This window comes from Lepidochelys kempii, chromosome 25 (assembly GCF_965140265.1).
Source record: "Lepidochelys kempii isolate rLepKem1 chromosome 25, rLepKem1.hap2, whole genome shotgun sequence".
Classification (NCBI taxonomy): domain Eukaryota; kingdom Metazoa; phylum Chordata; order Testudines; family Cheloniidae; genus Lepidochelys; species Lepidochelys kempii.
In genome coordinates, this window is record NC_133280.1 from 12,632,207 (window position 1) to 12,647,735 (window position 15,529).

The 15,529-nt window shown below is 52.1% G+C and overlaps 1 protein-coding gene across 3 annotated transcripts in view; it reads left to right on the forward strand.

The window, feature by feature from the left end:
• STK11 (serine/threonine kinase 11) overlaps positions 1-15,529 on the forward strand; it is a 73,772-nt gene that overhangs the window by 56,026 nt on the left and 2,217 nt on the right. The window contains exons 8-9 of one of the 3 annotated variants that reach the window (XM_073324259.1): positions 831-1,024; positions 3,599-4,348. In XM_073324259.1, the coding sequence (XP_073180360.1) occupies positions 831-1,024; positions 3,599-3,849 (445 nt within the window). In that variant the 3' untranslated portion in view covers positions 3,850-4,348. Of the gene's footprint in view, positions 1-830; positions 1,025-3,598; positions 4,349-6,178; positions 6,555-13,200; positions 13,436-15,529 lie in introns of those variants that run through there. The other 2 variants (XM_073324258.1, XM_073324257.1) reach the window with 2 other exon arrangements.

Consider the following 15,529-nt stretch of genomic DNA (forward strand, 5'->3'; position numbering starts at 1 on the left):
CTGGGCAGATGGCAAGTTAGAACAGCGCTATGGGTGATGGATTAAATGGTGGTAGAATTCCAACGAGACGGGTGAGGTGGAAGGGTAAAATATTGAGTGACTGTGCCATGATCCCACTGTATATCCCCATGAAGGGGGAGATTGGGGTCAAGATCCATAGCTCTTAAACTCATAGGCTGCAAGTTCCCTTTTCTTCCTGTTATGCTATTTTATGACTCTCTAAAGCTGGGAGAAAGTGCTTGATTCTCATCACTACAGACAAAAATCTCCTGTCTGCAGATCAGGTACAGCTCAGAGAGCACCAGTAAGTGTTGGCTTCCCTCACACTGCTCACTGCCAACCCTGCTCTTGAGGAACCCCCTGTATATATGCAGTGGCAGTAATTCATTCTCCATGTTCGTTCAGGCCAGGTTGGAATCGGTGAGCTATTCTTGTCCCCTGAGCCATCCTATTGTGGGTATTTGTCATGGTCCTGTATATCTAGCAGTGTATAGCCATTGCTGCCATAATGCTAGAGATGGTTTTGTAGATCCATCAGAGGTTCTCCTTAGCTCAGTGGCAGCCCTCAGGAGTGGCGCGCTCACCTGGTACTTTCTTTTCTGCTGCAGAGACAAGAGGCCCCAGGATTCACCTTTTTTGCCACTGGTCTCTCCAGACTATGCCCTGTGGTGAAGCCTACAAGGGCAAAAACCAGTGCAAGATGTTTTCCATTAATTTTAAAAAAAACCCAGCATCGCTCTGCTAGGATTGGTAGGGGGCATCTCAGACTCTGAGGGCTTCCTGTTGAAAGGGAGGCCATGCTGAAAACCTGTCCCTTGGACTCTTTGCAGCTGGTTTCGTAAGAAACACACTCAGGCAGAGGTTCTGGTCCCCATACCTCCCAGCCCAGAGACAAAGGACAGGTGGAGGAGTATGACGGTGGTGCCTTATCTGGAAGATCTCCATGGCTACAATGAGGAAGAGGATGATGACTTGTATGACATTGAAGATGATATCATCTACACTCAGGACTTCACAGTACCAGGTAAGCAAGAAGAAGGTGACGGGACTGGGGAGGGGGAGGTAACGTTTCAGGCCAATTTTAAAACCTTCTGGAGAAAACATGGTTTGAATGGCCAAATGCTTTCAATAGCTGAGAAGCCGCCTAATTATTAAATGATGCACGATCTTTGAGCCAGCTATGGTGCTCCGGATGCATCGGTCCTTTATTTCTTAAATAGGAAACCCTTTCCTGTGTGCTACTCATGTGCCAATTTCCTTCATTGCATCCAGTAATAGCCTCTACCTGATGGATTTTACTGTTCCACGTGCTTCATTCCACAGCCAGTTTTACAAGACCATCTCAAAGTTATTCTGAAGCCCGGTATGATGACTCCGTATTCATAGCAGATAGCATATTTGTGGAGGAAGGGGAAGTTCAGAGAGTTATGCTTAACTTTCAGTTTTGTTGAGGCTTATATTCCCCTGTCCCAGTCTCTGAAACTGTCTATAGTTACAGAATTGCCTTACAGGAAAAAATCCCAAATTCTAAAAATCAGTAAACAGCTTGAGGTCTTCAGAGCCAGATAGAATTTAACCATGCAACTCCCGTTGATCAGTGGGAATTGTGTAGCTGAATACCCTAGTTGGCTTTGGAAATTTCAATGTCTGGATGCATGTAAATCCTGGAACTTGGCTGGAGAAAAAGAAATGAAGGGTATGTGGAGAGCTGGCGGGCCAAGGCGCCGGGAGGGCACAGTACAAAGACTTGGCTTGATCACTTTCATTCTTAACACCAGCAGCCATCAAATTAGTTGCTCAGTCTTCTCGCTCCTACTTTACCTGCTTAATAGATTACAAACTACGTACCATAAACATGTCAGTTGCTCCCTTGTCTTCATTCTGCTTCATCCGGGTATGGGTGGTCTGATGGTCACTTTGCAAGGAGATGCTACGGTTAATGCCTGTACAGGAGATGACTTCCTCTACGACGAGGTGATCCTAAGTGTCTGAGGATAGGTCATCTCTGCTCTTGGGAAGACTTCCAGCTCCTGCGGTCTAGGATTGCCAGACTGAGCCAAATTCACATGGACTTCAGTTGGGTCCGAGGTGACCTGTGCCTGCCAATAGTGGGGGGACAGAGTGAGGGCAGCCGGCTTCAGCAGTGTTACTGAGCATGCTCAGTACAAGTCAACCAGCGAACCGGCGTGGGGGGGGGGCACCCATAACCTCACATGCTCCCCCTCCCACGTCGCCTCTGAGTAGGGTATGAATAAAGGTGAGATCGGTGTCCTCAATGCAGAAGCTAGGCCTTAGGACAATCTGTGCCTTTGCTCCCTAATTAGACTGTGGGTGCTTCCTGACTGCATGTGATCTGGGAACTCATCCCTGAGCACCATGAAGGTAACCTGGGCAGTTTTTAGCTTTGAGTGGCCTATACATTTAAAGGCGTGGAGTAATAACCCAGCCTTGGGCTGACCTCTCAGGCAGCTACCTACACAGGTAGGTGGGATTTTCCTTTGTTTGCTGCTGCTTTGGCAAGTGATCAAAGTGAGCTAAGCCAGCAGAATCTTAGCTCCTTGTAAAATCCACCCCAGGGTAGTGTCCATGCAAATATCCAGCCAAGTGGACATGTACTTCGGCAGGGTGGAGCCTGGCTTTCCAAGACTAAGGGAGTTCCATCAGAGTGAAATTTTCCAAGTGGTGGTTCCCCTGTGACAATCGGCCATTCCTAATAACTAGGATTTCTAATAAGGATTTGTGTATCAATACCAGCTGGGCAAACTGCAGAGCTCTCAACACCTTGGGAAGTTCTGATTAGTCTGAAGGCTGCATTCTCTCCCTCTGTCCTCACTCTCCACCAGTACCATTGACCAATGTTTATGGTCTAGGAAGGTGACCATTCACTAAGCCAGGGCTTCTTCAGGGAGGCTCCTTCTGTTCCATGTAAAAACTCGTTAGGCTCCTGAAACTGCCCCATCTCTAGAGCCTTTCTAACAGCAGGCGCGGTGGGGAGGAGAGAAGAGAATTTGCCAGAATATTTTCTGTACTGTCCAGGACCTGGGCCAGGGACTCGGTTGGTGCCTTCTCAGTTCCTCTGAGGGGCCTTATGAGGCTGCAGTCAGTGCTTTCAAACCTAGGAGTCTAAAGCTGGCTATAGCCAGCCTATAGCCATATTTAGACACCTGCTTGAGGGACCTGATTTTTTTGAGACACACCCAGCAGCTCTAACAGGAGCCTGACTCGAGGCAGCTACGTTTGAAATTCTTGTCCAGTATTTCTTTCCCCCGTAACTCCTGTCTGTGTCTGACGGGGCTACATGCTCCCGTGGCAGCCCTTGGAGGACTAGAACAGTGAATGGTGGGAGTCAGAGCCCCCACTTTTCCCCTCTTCCCACCCAGCTCTCTTCCTCCTCAACAGAGAAGTTGAATCATGTGAATTTATTCCCTAAATTAGCGCTGCTTCTCCCTGATGGATCTGTTGTACTTAGCACCTCTGACAGCCCAGCGAAGGGCCCACAGTGCCAAGCTCCTTGTGTCGTCATTGCCCAGGGTCTAGTGTAGAGAATAAGCATCTCTTTTTCTAACCACGTTCTGTTGCTTTCCTGTGCATTCCCCAGGTTCAGAGGAGGAAGCTGAGGCAGGGCTTAGAGAGAACAGAGCAGAGCACAAAGGGGATCTTGCCGAGCCAGTTGGAGAGGAAGCTGAGCTGCCAGTGGACGGGAACGTTGAAGAGGCGTTCGAAGTTTACCCTAGTTTGTTACGGCTACCAGAGAGAACAGATAGTTGCGTTTTCTGCTTGAACTATAGTGTTGGCTTAGAATCTCCTCCGGACTTCTCTGCACCCCAGCAGGATCTTTCCCACCTGTAACAGGGCACCATTACTTTAAAAAAAGCCATATATCTGTTCCATGAGGGAGTCTGCTCCTTTTGTTAAACAAAGATTAGCCCTATGGTCCCAGAGTACAGGTGACCTGAGAGAGAACCAGCATTGAAGTCCCAATGGCACTTCCTGTGACTGATGCATACTCTAACCAGCCAGACTTGCTCCCTCTTAGTTCTGTCGATAGGTTGCTACAGTGAAACACTACAGTTGTCTATTTTGAGTCTTATTTTTAATACAGAAGCTTTTTTTTTTAAACAAAGGTTATCGGGAGTTGAGTACTTAAAGGTTTGCTTAATCCAGGTATCTATTGCCACCAAGGGAGATCAAGCCCCTTGCTGACTGGCAGCTCCATCTTGTGCTGCTTTGATTGCTTTCTGTACGGCCCCCATGCCGCCTGGACCCCCTGGCCAACTAATCCTTACTGCCTAACCCTGAAGTGTTTCTGGGTTCCCCTCCCTGTTGTCACCCCAGCTGAGATACTTAAGAATTTCTTGTTTGTTCTGTGCTGTTACATTCCTTTACAGTTCAGTGCTAGAAACGGTGCAGCTCTGTGTACGGGTGCGGCTGTAGAGAGCGATCACACGTGAACATGTTCACAGGGATGGCCCTTACGCTGGTTCCGGTCACACACAAGCCTGCAGAACCTCCGAGCTGTAGCACTCCAGCCTGGTGTTGCAGAGTTCCTTTCAAGTGCAGAGGCAATAGAGGTCCTGGTCCTGTGGTTCCTTCTGTGGCGCACAGCAGGGCGTATAAGATTGTCTCTGTTCAGGGCAAGTAAAGCCAAGCACTAGGCATAGGCTCTGCGCTGAGAAGTGATGAGCCTCAAGCCCCCGTGCCTAGAATGTGTCTGAGGAGACACGGTCTTAAGTGCAGCCACCCTGCTAATGTGCCCCTGAGCTCTGCCTGTCCTCCTTGGCTTCCCGCCTGCTGTTAGATAGGAGTTCCTTCGGGTACAGCCGCACTGGCACTGGAGGTGTAATTTCCAGCTCAAGCAGACAGGCGCGTGCTAGCTTTGCTCAAGCTAACAATAGAAGTGTAGCCTGTGGCATGAGCAGCGTGATGGGTTAGCCGCCCAGAGGACAAGCCCTCCCAGGCCCCTAGGTACTTGTGCAAGTACCCCAGCCTCCACTTGTGCCACTGCGGCTGTACTTCTGTTTTTAGCATGCTAGGTCAATCGAATCTAGGGCGCAGACATCAAGCCGGAGGTGTGCTTTCCATCTCCGGTGGAAGCCTGGCTGTACGCTTAGTGGCGGTGCGGCAGGGACTCGGGACTGCCAGGTCTGTGGTCCCCGTGCTCCGTGCTCTTTACCTTGCCTGGGCAGCACCCTGCCCTGGGCAGGGCTGAGCCTCCAGCAGCACTATCCTAACGGCAGCATTCATCCACTCATCTCAGCGGATGTTATGCCCTCGGCAGGCAGGTGCTTTGTAACAAGGGAAGATTGTAGCTGGAGCAGCCATCTCTACCATTATGTGCTTCTGATGCAAACAGCATTTAAACCCAAATAAGAGCTGTCACTCAGCAAGCTGACATGCAGATTACTGAAAGATGTTTGGAGTTCTCTTGCATGCTCTGTACATCTTCAAAGGGATAGAGCACTCTGGTTAATAGCAGCTGCACAGAGCAGCACTCATTACAATTACGTGAGTGTGGTAACACATCTTTTGTTGTATTAAGACTTGGCTGTTGATGTTCCTAGAACCCCAGTTTCCTAAAGAACAGTTGTACAGTGGTGATGAGATAGCTGGCGCAGGCCAGTGCTGAGAGAGTGACTGCCCGAAACGCCCCATCACTGTTTAGCCCTGACTGCTCATCTATTGTAGAGATGCCTTTGCTGAAATAAAGGGCACAGTTCCTTCCTGATTAATATGGTACAGCTCCTTCTTAAGTCAAACAAATGAGCTATGGCTTGGCTCATCCTGTGTGTGTGACCTACAAAGGTTATAAAGCAAAGTACATACAGACTGCCTCCATGAGCCTGCCAGAAGCTGGTTTGATCCAAGTTTGGGTACATGACTAAAGAGACCTGCTGCCCACTTTATTCCGTGGCTTCTGATCAGCCCCGCCGAGGGATGGTCATTCCACAGGGCTCCCTAAGACCCTTCAAATAGGGATAGCTATTAAGGCAATTATAATGGTACCAGTGAACTGGGATACGGTGAAACTGCATATACAGGAAAGCCGCTTTCAAGGGTTGGATATTTGGTGTACGTTTTTAACAGTGAATAATTAACCATTGGAACAATTCACCAGGGTCTCCATCACTGAGAATTTTTAAATCAAGATTGGGTGTTTTTTCTAAATGATCTGCCCTAGGACTTATATGGGGAAGTTCTGTGGCCTTTGTCAGACACAGGAGGTCAAACTAGATGATCACATTGGTCCCTTCCAGCCGTGGCATCTGTCAACTTGTAACATGCAGATTGCAGTTCCGGTGAGTGAAACCTTCCCTGGGAATGGACGTTTGGGGAGCAGGAGGGAGAGGACACGGGCGTCAGTGCAAGCTGGGCTCTGCTCTGTATGTGTGTGTGTTTCCGAAATCAAGGGACAGCTTGCAAAGAGAACAAATTATCTTCCCTTCCCAGCCTCGTGAACTTGCTCTGCTTTGCCAGCCTTCGCTTTCTAATGGAGTGAAATTCCATTAAAATAGAACACTTGCAAATGGCTCTGATCAATTGAGCTGTGGTTCCATCGGGCAGCAGAGAGCGAGCGAACAAGTGACTCATAGGCGGGGGTGGGAGTTCTGTTGGGGGAGGAGGGAAGGAGCCTCATTAAACCTTACATTGATCAGAGGAAGAAGGGGATTTTTAGAATGTGCTTTATTTTTAAAGGGTTCTTTAAAGATTTATGCTGGTCTGCAAAGAGCCTTAAACATGGTGTCCCTCACTCAATATCTGTTAAATGTCTCCTCGGAGGAAATTGTTGGAGAGAGCACATTCTGGTGTCTGGCACGTCACAAACCATCGCTTCCAGAGGTGTTCACCTTTTTCAACTCCAAGGGTGACATTAAGTGAGGTTAGGGATCCTGCTTGCTGGCTTTGTCTCAAAACTTCAGGTTAAAAGGGATGCACCCTGTCTCGTCCATCCCCCATTGTTAACCCTCTTCAGCCTGAACCGCAATCCGCAGGTTCATGCAGACACAAATGGCTGCTGTATTTGTTTGTTTTTGTTTTCACTCCCTGACATCCAGGAAGGGATTGGAAAACGAAGCCTAGACGAGAGTCTAAAAATAAGTGTCAAGTGTTTGCAAAAGTGTATTTCTATCCTTTGTGTTTGTGCGTGCAGTCGGTTCAAAAGCACTTTGCGAAAGAGGCGTTTTCATTTGAACCTGCTCTGTGTCTGTGAGCTGGACCGCATGATTGGCAAGCCTGAGTGGTGGCAAGGACAAACACGCGCGCTCTCAGTGGCTGTTGTCCCTCTTTTTTTGTACCGCCGCTTTGCTGATAATGGGAAGGCAGAATAATGCTTGTTCTAACGGCCGCAACACAGTGGGTCACAGGCTTCCGTGTGGGCGGAAAGATGCCGAACTCCATCAAGTGTTAAATTTTTAGTTTCATTGAGAGCTGCTGACGCTCAGCGATTGAGAAAGGAGATAAAATTAGCTTTGTGAGATGTTCGTGTCTCCTGCCCCCTCCTTCCCCCCCAAAATCCAGAGAAGCTTTCTGGAATTCTCCTTTTGGGGGGGCAGGGAGCCGTTGCACAAAAGACAGATGAATGAGTCGGATTTTTTTTCCCCCAGTTGGAAGCGTTAATTGATTTGGCTCGTGTTCAGATGAGCAGGGAAGAGGGGAGCTTTAAATGCTCAGCTCCGATTTGAGCGGGGTTATTTGAGGTGCTGCAGCCACGTAATTGGGGTTTGGCGAGAAGTGAGATAAACCCCTGAATCCTCTCCGTGGGGAGGTGTGGCTGTGGGGTGCTGTCTGGCGCAGTGGGCTAAGCCTATTGATTTTGGGGGGGTCCCACCAGGACAGCTTTATACAGGGGCCTCCTCTGCCAGAGGATGGTGCCCAGCACTTTGTTATGCATCAGGCTGGGGCTTCCAGAATCACATGCTGCTTTGGACCGTGGCCTAGGACAGCTGGGTTTCATGGTCTGCCCTGTGTGCTCTTATGCAAGGCGCTTAAACCAATGTGATCCAAAATTCTCCTCTCGGGTTGGGTGGTCACCCTGAACCTCTTGGGGCTTGATTGTCGCAGGGTGCTGAGCTGATAGCTGGAGTCCCCGCGCTGGGCCCCCATGACTGTCAAGTTGGGCACCCAAAACTAGTGAATTACCCCTAAAAATGTCAACCTGGGCCTGAAAGACGGATCCCACAGCCAGCCCAGAATCTGAATGCAAAACAAAACTAACTGCCATGTTCTCCAGCAGGTTAGACGGGGCATTGGGACAATGGCCTTGGATGTGAAACTGGTGCGGGAAGGACCCCTTCAGACAGGCAATGGGCAAATGTTTGTCCTGAAATCATCCCGAGGTTAGGAAATCCACCCCCCATTCCCCCCGGCACTAATCTTCAGTCTTAAATGGGTCTCAATCTTTCATAGCAGGACATCCGCCCCTCCTCCCCCAATCATCATGTAGCTGAGATCTAGCCAGGAGCCTCCACCCCATTCAACTATATGAGGAAAAGGGAGAGTGGTTGTGACCTCCTGACTGGCCCTGCTCTAGAGTATTTGTCTTGCTAAAAAAAAAATCAAGCGAATGAACTGCAGCAGGAGGAAGAGCGAAAACTATTTTGCTCTGAATGGTGTTACCCACTCTGTGCTCCCTCTGCAGAGAAAACAAAGGGACTAGTCCACACCCCTGGAGGGCATGCTAGTGTGACTGCAGGACCGGGGCCCTCCCTGCTTTACATCCCTTCTAGAGCCATGGGCCATGGTTTCCACATCACACTCTCTGGCAACTGCTATTTTGGCTCTGAGAGCAAGGAGCTAAACCTGCTTCTGACAGCCGTAGATTTGTAAGGCCATGATGCTATTCTCGTCTGGTCTCCGGCGAACAGAGCCCAGGGACCCTTCACTCAGTCATTCCTGCCTCAGCCCAATATCCCAGGGTTGAGCTCAAAGTGTGTCTCTTAAATCAAGATTGGATGTTTCTTTCTAAGGTTTCAAGGGATGGCGAATCTGCCATGTTTCCCAGATCAGATATTCTGGGGATAATACCCCCACTGTTAACATGCACTTAATTTCTAGCCTGAATTTAGCTAGCTTCTGCTTCCAGCTCTTGGATCATGGCATGCTTTTGTATGCTATCACATTCCCTCTCCTGTGTCAGAGCCTCTGCGTGGGTTCTGCCATCCCTTGCCATGTGGGCACCCCCTGCCCCAATGCTGTGCCAGTGAAAGGCAAATGCCGGGGTTGGGGGAAGGCAGGCTGGATGCGTTCCCTTACGTGGCAGGGAACGCATTGTGTTGTGTGTGTTAGAGCACAGCATCCCCTCCCCTCCTTCATGGCTTATTGCTACCAATGAATTCTCTGAGATCATAGAAGATTAGGGTTGGAAGAGACCTCAGGAGGTCATCTAGTCCAACCCCCTGCTCAAAGCAGAACCAACCCCAACTAAATCATCCCAGCCATTGCTTTGTCAAGCTGGGCCTTAAAAACCTCTAAGGATGGAGATTCCACCGCCTCCCCAGGGAACCCATTCCAGTGCTTCACCATCCTCCTAGTGAAATAGTTTTTCCTAATATCCAACCTAGACCTCCTGCACTGCAACCTGAGACCACGGCTCCTTGTTCTGTCATCTAGTACCACTGGGAACAGCCTAGATCTATCCTCTTTGGAACCCCCTTTCAGGTAGTTGAAGGCTGCTATCAAATCCCCCCTCACTCTTCTCTTCTGCAGACTAAACAAACCCAGTTCCCTCAACCTCTCCTCATAAGTCATGTGCCTCAGCCCCCTGATCATTTTTGTTGCCCTTCGCTGGACTCTCTCCAATTTGTCCACATCCTTCCTGGAGTGGAGGGCCCAAAACTGGATGCAATACTCCAGATGTGGCTTCACCAGTATATGTGGCCTCGCCAAATAGAGGGGGGAAATCACTTCCCTCAATCTGCTGTCAGTGCTCCTACTAATGCAGCCCGATATGCCGTTAGCCTTCTTGGCAACAAGGGCACACTGCTGACTCATATCCAGCTTCTCATCCACTGTAATCCCCAGGCCCTTTTCTGCAGAACTTTCGCTTAGTCAGTCGGTTCCCAGCCTGTAGCAGTGCATGGGATTCTTCCATTCTAAGTGCAGGATTCTGCACTTGTCCTTGTTGAACTTCAGATTTCTTTTAGCCCGAACCTCCAACCCTCCAGTCTAGGTCACTCTGGACCCTATCCCTACCCTCCCGCATATCTACCTCCCCACCACCAGCTAAGTATTATCTGCAAACTTGCTGAGGGTGCAATCCACCCCATCCTCCAGATCTTAAATGAAGATGTTGAAAAAAACCAGCCCCAGGACCGACCCGTGGGGCACTCCGCTTGATACCAGTGCCAACTAGACATGGAGCCATTGATCACTACCCCTTGAGCCCGACAATCTAGCCAACTTTCTATCCACCTTATAGTCCATTCATCCAGCCCATACTTCTTTAACTTGCTGGCAAGAATACTGTGGGAGACCATATCAAAAGCTTTGCTAAAGTCACGCTATATCACGTCCACCACTTTCCCCATATCCACAGAGCCAGTTATCGCCACAGAAGGCAATCAGGTTGGGCAGTCGTGACTTGCCCTTGGTGAATCCATGTTGACTGTTCCTGATCACTTTTCTCTCTTCCGAGTGCTTCAAAATGGATTCCTTGAGGACCTGCTCCATGATTTTTCCCGGGACTGTGGTGGGACTGACCAGTCTCTAGTTCCCCGGATTCTCCTTCCGTTTTCTAAAGATGGGCCCTATATTTGCCTTTTTCCAATCGCCACGAGTTTTCAAAGATAATGGCCAATGGCTCTACAATCACATCAGCCAACTCCCTCAGCACCCTCGGATGCATTAGATCCAGCCCCATGGACTTGTGCATTTCCAGCTTTTCTAAATGACTTTTTTTCCAACTGCCACTAGGATTTGAAATGCCTAGCACTGGGATGCATGTTAAAGCCCGTGCAGTAATGGGGGGCAGGCAGGGGAGATCAGAGTGAGGCCGAGGGTGGGGGGCGGTTTGCGGACCTGATGGGGGTAGAGACAATCTGCTGCGGAGACCTATGAGGTAATATGCTGCCCCGTGGGAAATCTGGGGTTGGCAGAGGCTGGAAACATGACCAGGTGTGGCAGGATACACTGTGCTGCCCTCTCTGGGGCTTTGACGCTTTGCTGGTGGGAGCCATGGTCTCAGCGTAGTAAAATCCCCGAGCTGTCCAGCCTGTCCCAATGAGGGGACATGAAGCCTCGGAGGGAGCTATAGCCAGGTGAGGACAGGGCCACCCCTTCTGGAAGGGGTGTGCGTGCAGTGACTGGGGTTTGTGGTGCATCGTCCCCTGTTGGAGACAGTCGAAGCCATTCCAGATGAACCCGGTGGCCCTTGAAACTCTCCCCACCCACCCCCATCCCCACCTAAGGAAACGACATCCACCACCACCACCATGTATCACTCTCCTCCCTACCGGGGGGCTCAGCAGAGATGGGGTGATGGTTGGCACACGCACAGTGATGACGTGACATGGCCTTGGTGGGGAAAGGATCTGCGCATCCTTTTAAAGAAAATTATACATAATTGCCTCACAGCCTTTGCTTCCACTCAAGCCTCTGAGTCATAACTGAAGGGCCCTGGAGCGTGACGTTTCTGCAAGATGGAAATTACCTTGGATGGGTCTAGTGGCGAGGCAGGGAGGGGGAGAGATAAGCAATGTGACAACTCCTCTCCTCGTGAGCCCTACATCTGATGGGGGTAGCTTGAGCAGCAGGGCAGGCTAAGCCAACATGCATTGTGCGCTCCTCAGTGCCTGGGACCCCGCTGAGCTGGGTGGGTGTTTGCCATTCTCGTTTAATGTCACTCCTCCAGGTCCCTGCCAAACACACGTTACCTGAGCCAGAATGTGAGCAGGCTGTGAAATTGATTCCACTGGAAATGGTTTCTCTGCAGAGCTGAGTCACTCCTCTGAGCTGCCGCTGGGTCGCTCGGCACTGGGGGCGTGATCCATGCATGGGGTTCTCTAGGGCAGCTGGGGTGCAGTTCACTGCCATGCAGAATGGCCAGCACCAGGCCTACCCCCCACCCCCTTGGGTCATAAGTGGCACAGAGGCCTCTGCGTGGGGGTGAATTGCATCCTTACTGAAGTAGCTCCTGCTTCGAGTTAGTGCTGTCTCTCCTGCTGCTTGGTGTAAACTCGTTTTCCCCCTGCGACCCTCTCCTGATCTGGGTCGTTCAGCCCCCTTTCCGGATGGGGAGCCAGCAGCTTCCCTCCCAGAGTCCCAGATGTCCTGTTAGCGGCGCTCACTTTAGATGAAGGAACCCGCTGCAAGAGCTGTCAGTGCATCAACCCACCTGTCTCCTGCAGCAAGGTACGGCTGCCTGCTTGTGCCTCGTACTCTTCTGGGATGTGGGGTTCGGCTCCTCTCAGATCCACCAGGGAACACACAGGGAAGGGACGTTCCTAACTCTGAAATGCTGCTCTCAGGGCGGAGCTTCTGAAGGGAGCCTCTGCAGGATGTGAGGAACGTGAACACTGGTGAGGGCAGGGAATGGGCATAACCCAGGTTCAGCAGCCACAGCAGATCACCCTGAGCCATCCAGGTTCAGTGATACCAGACTCCCGGGAACCCCTCCAGCTGGTAACAGCCTGAGCCTTGCTATACACACGCGTTTCTCTCTTAGCACCTTGGTTCAGCTTGTGCCAACCTGGAGTTACAACAATTATTCAGGGGAAAGTTTGTAGTGTTCCTGCCCCAAGGGGGCAGTGTGGACCAGGACCGGGCTCAAAGAAATCCCACGTGGATCATTTGATAATTACCTGTTCATTCCCTCTGAAGCACCGGGCATTGTACACTGTTAGAAGATGGGATGCTGGGCTAGATGGACCTTTGGGCTGACCCAGTGTGGCCACTCTTGTGAGGGTTAGAGGCACCGGTTGAGCTCCAGGTGCATGCAAAAAAAGTGAGAACACAGTGTGAGTTTTGCAAACAGCTGTGTCTTGGGAATCCCTTGCTCTAATGACTCAGGCCACTAACCCTACCCTGCGTCCCCATGAGGAACAGCAAATGTCGAGTAATCCCAGTGAGCGTATGGATCCTAGAGCACTTAGCAAGCAACATCCATCCAGAAGTACAGCAGAACGGGTGTTCAACTATAATCCACCAGAGCATGCTGCCTCTCCGCCTCTCCCACCTGCCTAACCCTGGTTCCTGCTTCCCTTCCAGGACAGGTGCCTGACGAGGAGGCAGCGCCAAATGGCCAGAACCGCAGCAAAGGGCTGCCCAAGCCGGTGTGCATGAATGGGACGGAGCCGGGACAGCTGAGCACCAAATCGAAAGCGGAGCGGCGGGCGAGCGCCTCGTCCAACCCCTCACGCAAGGCCTGCTCTGCCAGCAGCAAGATCCGCAAGCTCTCCACCTGCAAGCAGCAGTGAGCCCGATGTGCGCATGCTCTTCGCAGGTACGCATCCTCGCCGCCCATAGGCAATGGGGCATGACCAGCAAACCCCCGCAGCCTCCCCCTTGTCCCCTTGCCAAGCCTGCTGGGGGTTAAGAGCAGTGCAGCTCCTGGTTGGGAGGAGGGAGCTGGCTGCTTTGCTTCCTCCCCTGATGATGTGGGGGGCCCCCTCCATGCAGGTGTCTCCATCTGCCGTGGCCAAGCTCTGAGGAAAGCAGCACCCCACGCAGGGGCATCCCAGCCCAGGGCGCTGGGGTCTCTGCCCTTCGCAACTGTTGGAAGCCAACGGGAAGGGCAGCCTCTGTTGCCCTTGGAGGGCAGGGATGGTGCCATTCTGCTCTCCCTGTCGGCACCCAGGTCCCACAGTGATGGAACCAGGTCTGAGAACCTGCCTCCATTTGCTCCAGCCTCCCTGACCTGCTACCTCCTGGGCTGGGGCAGTGGGTCAGACTCAAGCAAAATGCCCTCGCAGGCTCCTGTGACCTGAACCCATCCACGTGCGTGCACACCCCCCTGCTGCTACCATCACCACCCCGCTCCCTGAGGAAGTGGCCAGTTCAGCTGCCTCTGGTTAGCAGGCCCAGGGTGAATGGAAGTCAACCGCAGAGCAGCGATTGGGCTGCACCCAGCCTGAGGGGCACAGGAAACCCTGGGGGGCAGTGAAAGGCCCATCATATCTGCCCCCAGAGAACTTCCACTGTCCCCACGCCCTGTGTAGCCCTGGCATATGGGCAGTGTCCTCAGGATGCAGGGAGAATGGGCTGAGTCTGCCTGTTGCCTTCCAGGAAGGGGTTAAGTCAGTCCCCCTGTGGCTGGTAGCAAGGGGGCCCAGCTGAGTCCTGGCTCAGGGCTCCAGCCCCCAGCTGCTCCTCTGCTCAGGCAAGGTGGGTGATGGATCCCCTGCTTTCTGCAGCCCCACCACCGGCTGCAGAAGGGGACCGGGGAAGAATACCACAGACATGTGGCCCCCCAGGCCCCCAACTCCCCTCGGCTTTCCATGGGCCTTGAGTGCCAAGCTGCCCTTTGGAAACCTTGCCAAATTCACATGCCGCAGCAGCGTCTGGATGAGCCAAGAGGGGCTGCAGCTGCTGCACTATGGCTGTGGGGAGGGAGTGGGCGTTGCCCCCCTCACCCCCCCCCCCCCCGGCCTTGCCTCTGTTCCACAGGGACGCTTCGGCAGAGTTGATGCGTCAAAAGAAGCCTTGCCGTACGGCTGAGACGCCAGGCCAGAGCCGCTGGCATAAGCCCAAAATTCACCCCATGCCTCCCCCCTGGGCTCAGGTTAAGGTCCCACCATGCTAAACCCCCACCCCAGGGCCAGCTCCCATTAACACATGCTCTCACACTCCTGAATAGGGTTTGAGGCAGTTTGAAGGGGTCAGGGGCAGAAGTGGGGCAAGAGTTGCTTAAGACAGGTGAGCTGGTTCTCCCCTGAAAACAGCCGGGGCATGTTGTCTTTGGGAAAGCAGCTTTAGCACCAGGGTTTGTAGCTCCAAATCCCAGGCGGTGGGCGCGTGGGCCAGCAGCCATGCCAATCCCCTGCCCATGTCAGCTGGCTGACGTACGTGGCCCTCGCTTCCTGGCTGCGGTGCTCGCAGAGCCGAGCCTGCCCTCCACCCCCTCCAGCGGCTCTGCTGCCGCTCCAATTCACAAGCACAGGCAGTGCTGACTCATCCCTGGTCCCCGCTCGCTCGTCACACGCGCTCCATGGGGCCAGGGTGCTGGTGTCTGGCTCCCAACCAGCTTTCGGGGGCAAGCCAGGAATAAAAGCCCATTCCTCCCCCTTCAGCTGGCAGGCTGACGTATGAGGCCCATGTGGTGACTTTAATGTTTAATTCATGGCTGGGAGTGAGTCACCTGGGGGGGGGGAATTAGCACTGGGGGGAGAAACCTCAGCTGGTTTTCCTCTCCCTCCTGTCCAGCTCCCTAGTGCTGGAGCTGTTCCCTCCCTCCAGCCCCTTGCTGAGGATTGACCCTTCAGTCTGGTTACTTGCAGTCAAATCTCAAAGCATAATTCCCCAGGGCTAATCAAAGGGACACTCCTGTGTGGCTGCTGCTGTCCTTCCCCTTTGGTTTACACCTTGAAACATTAAAAAA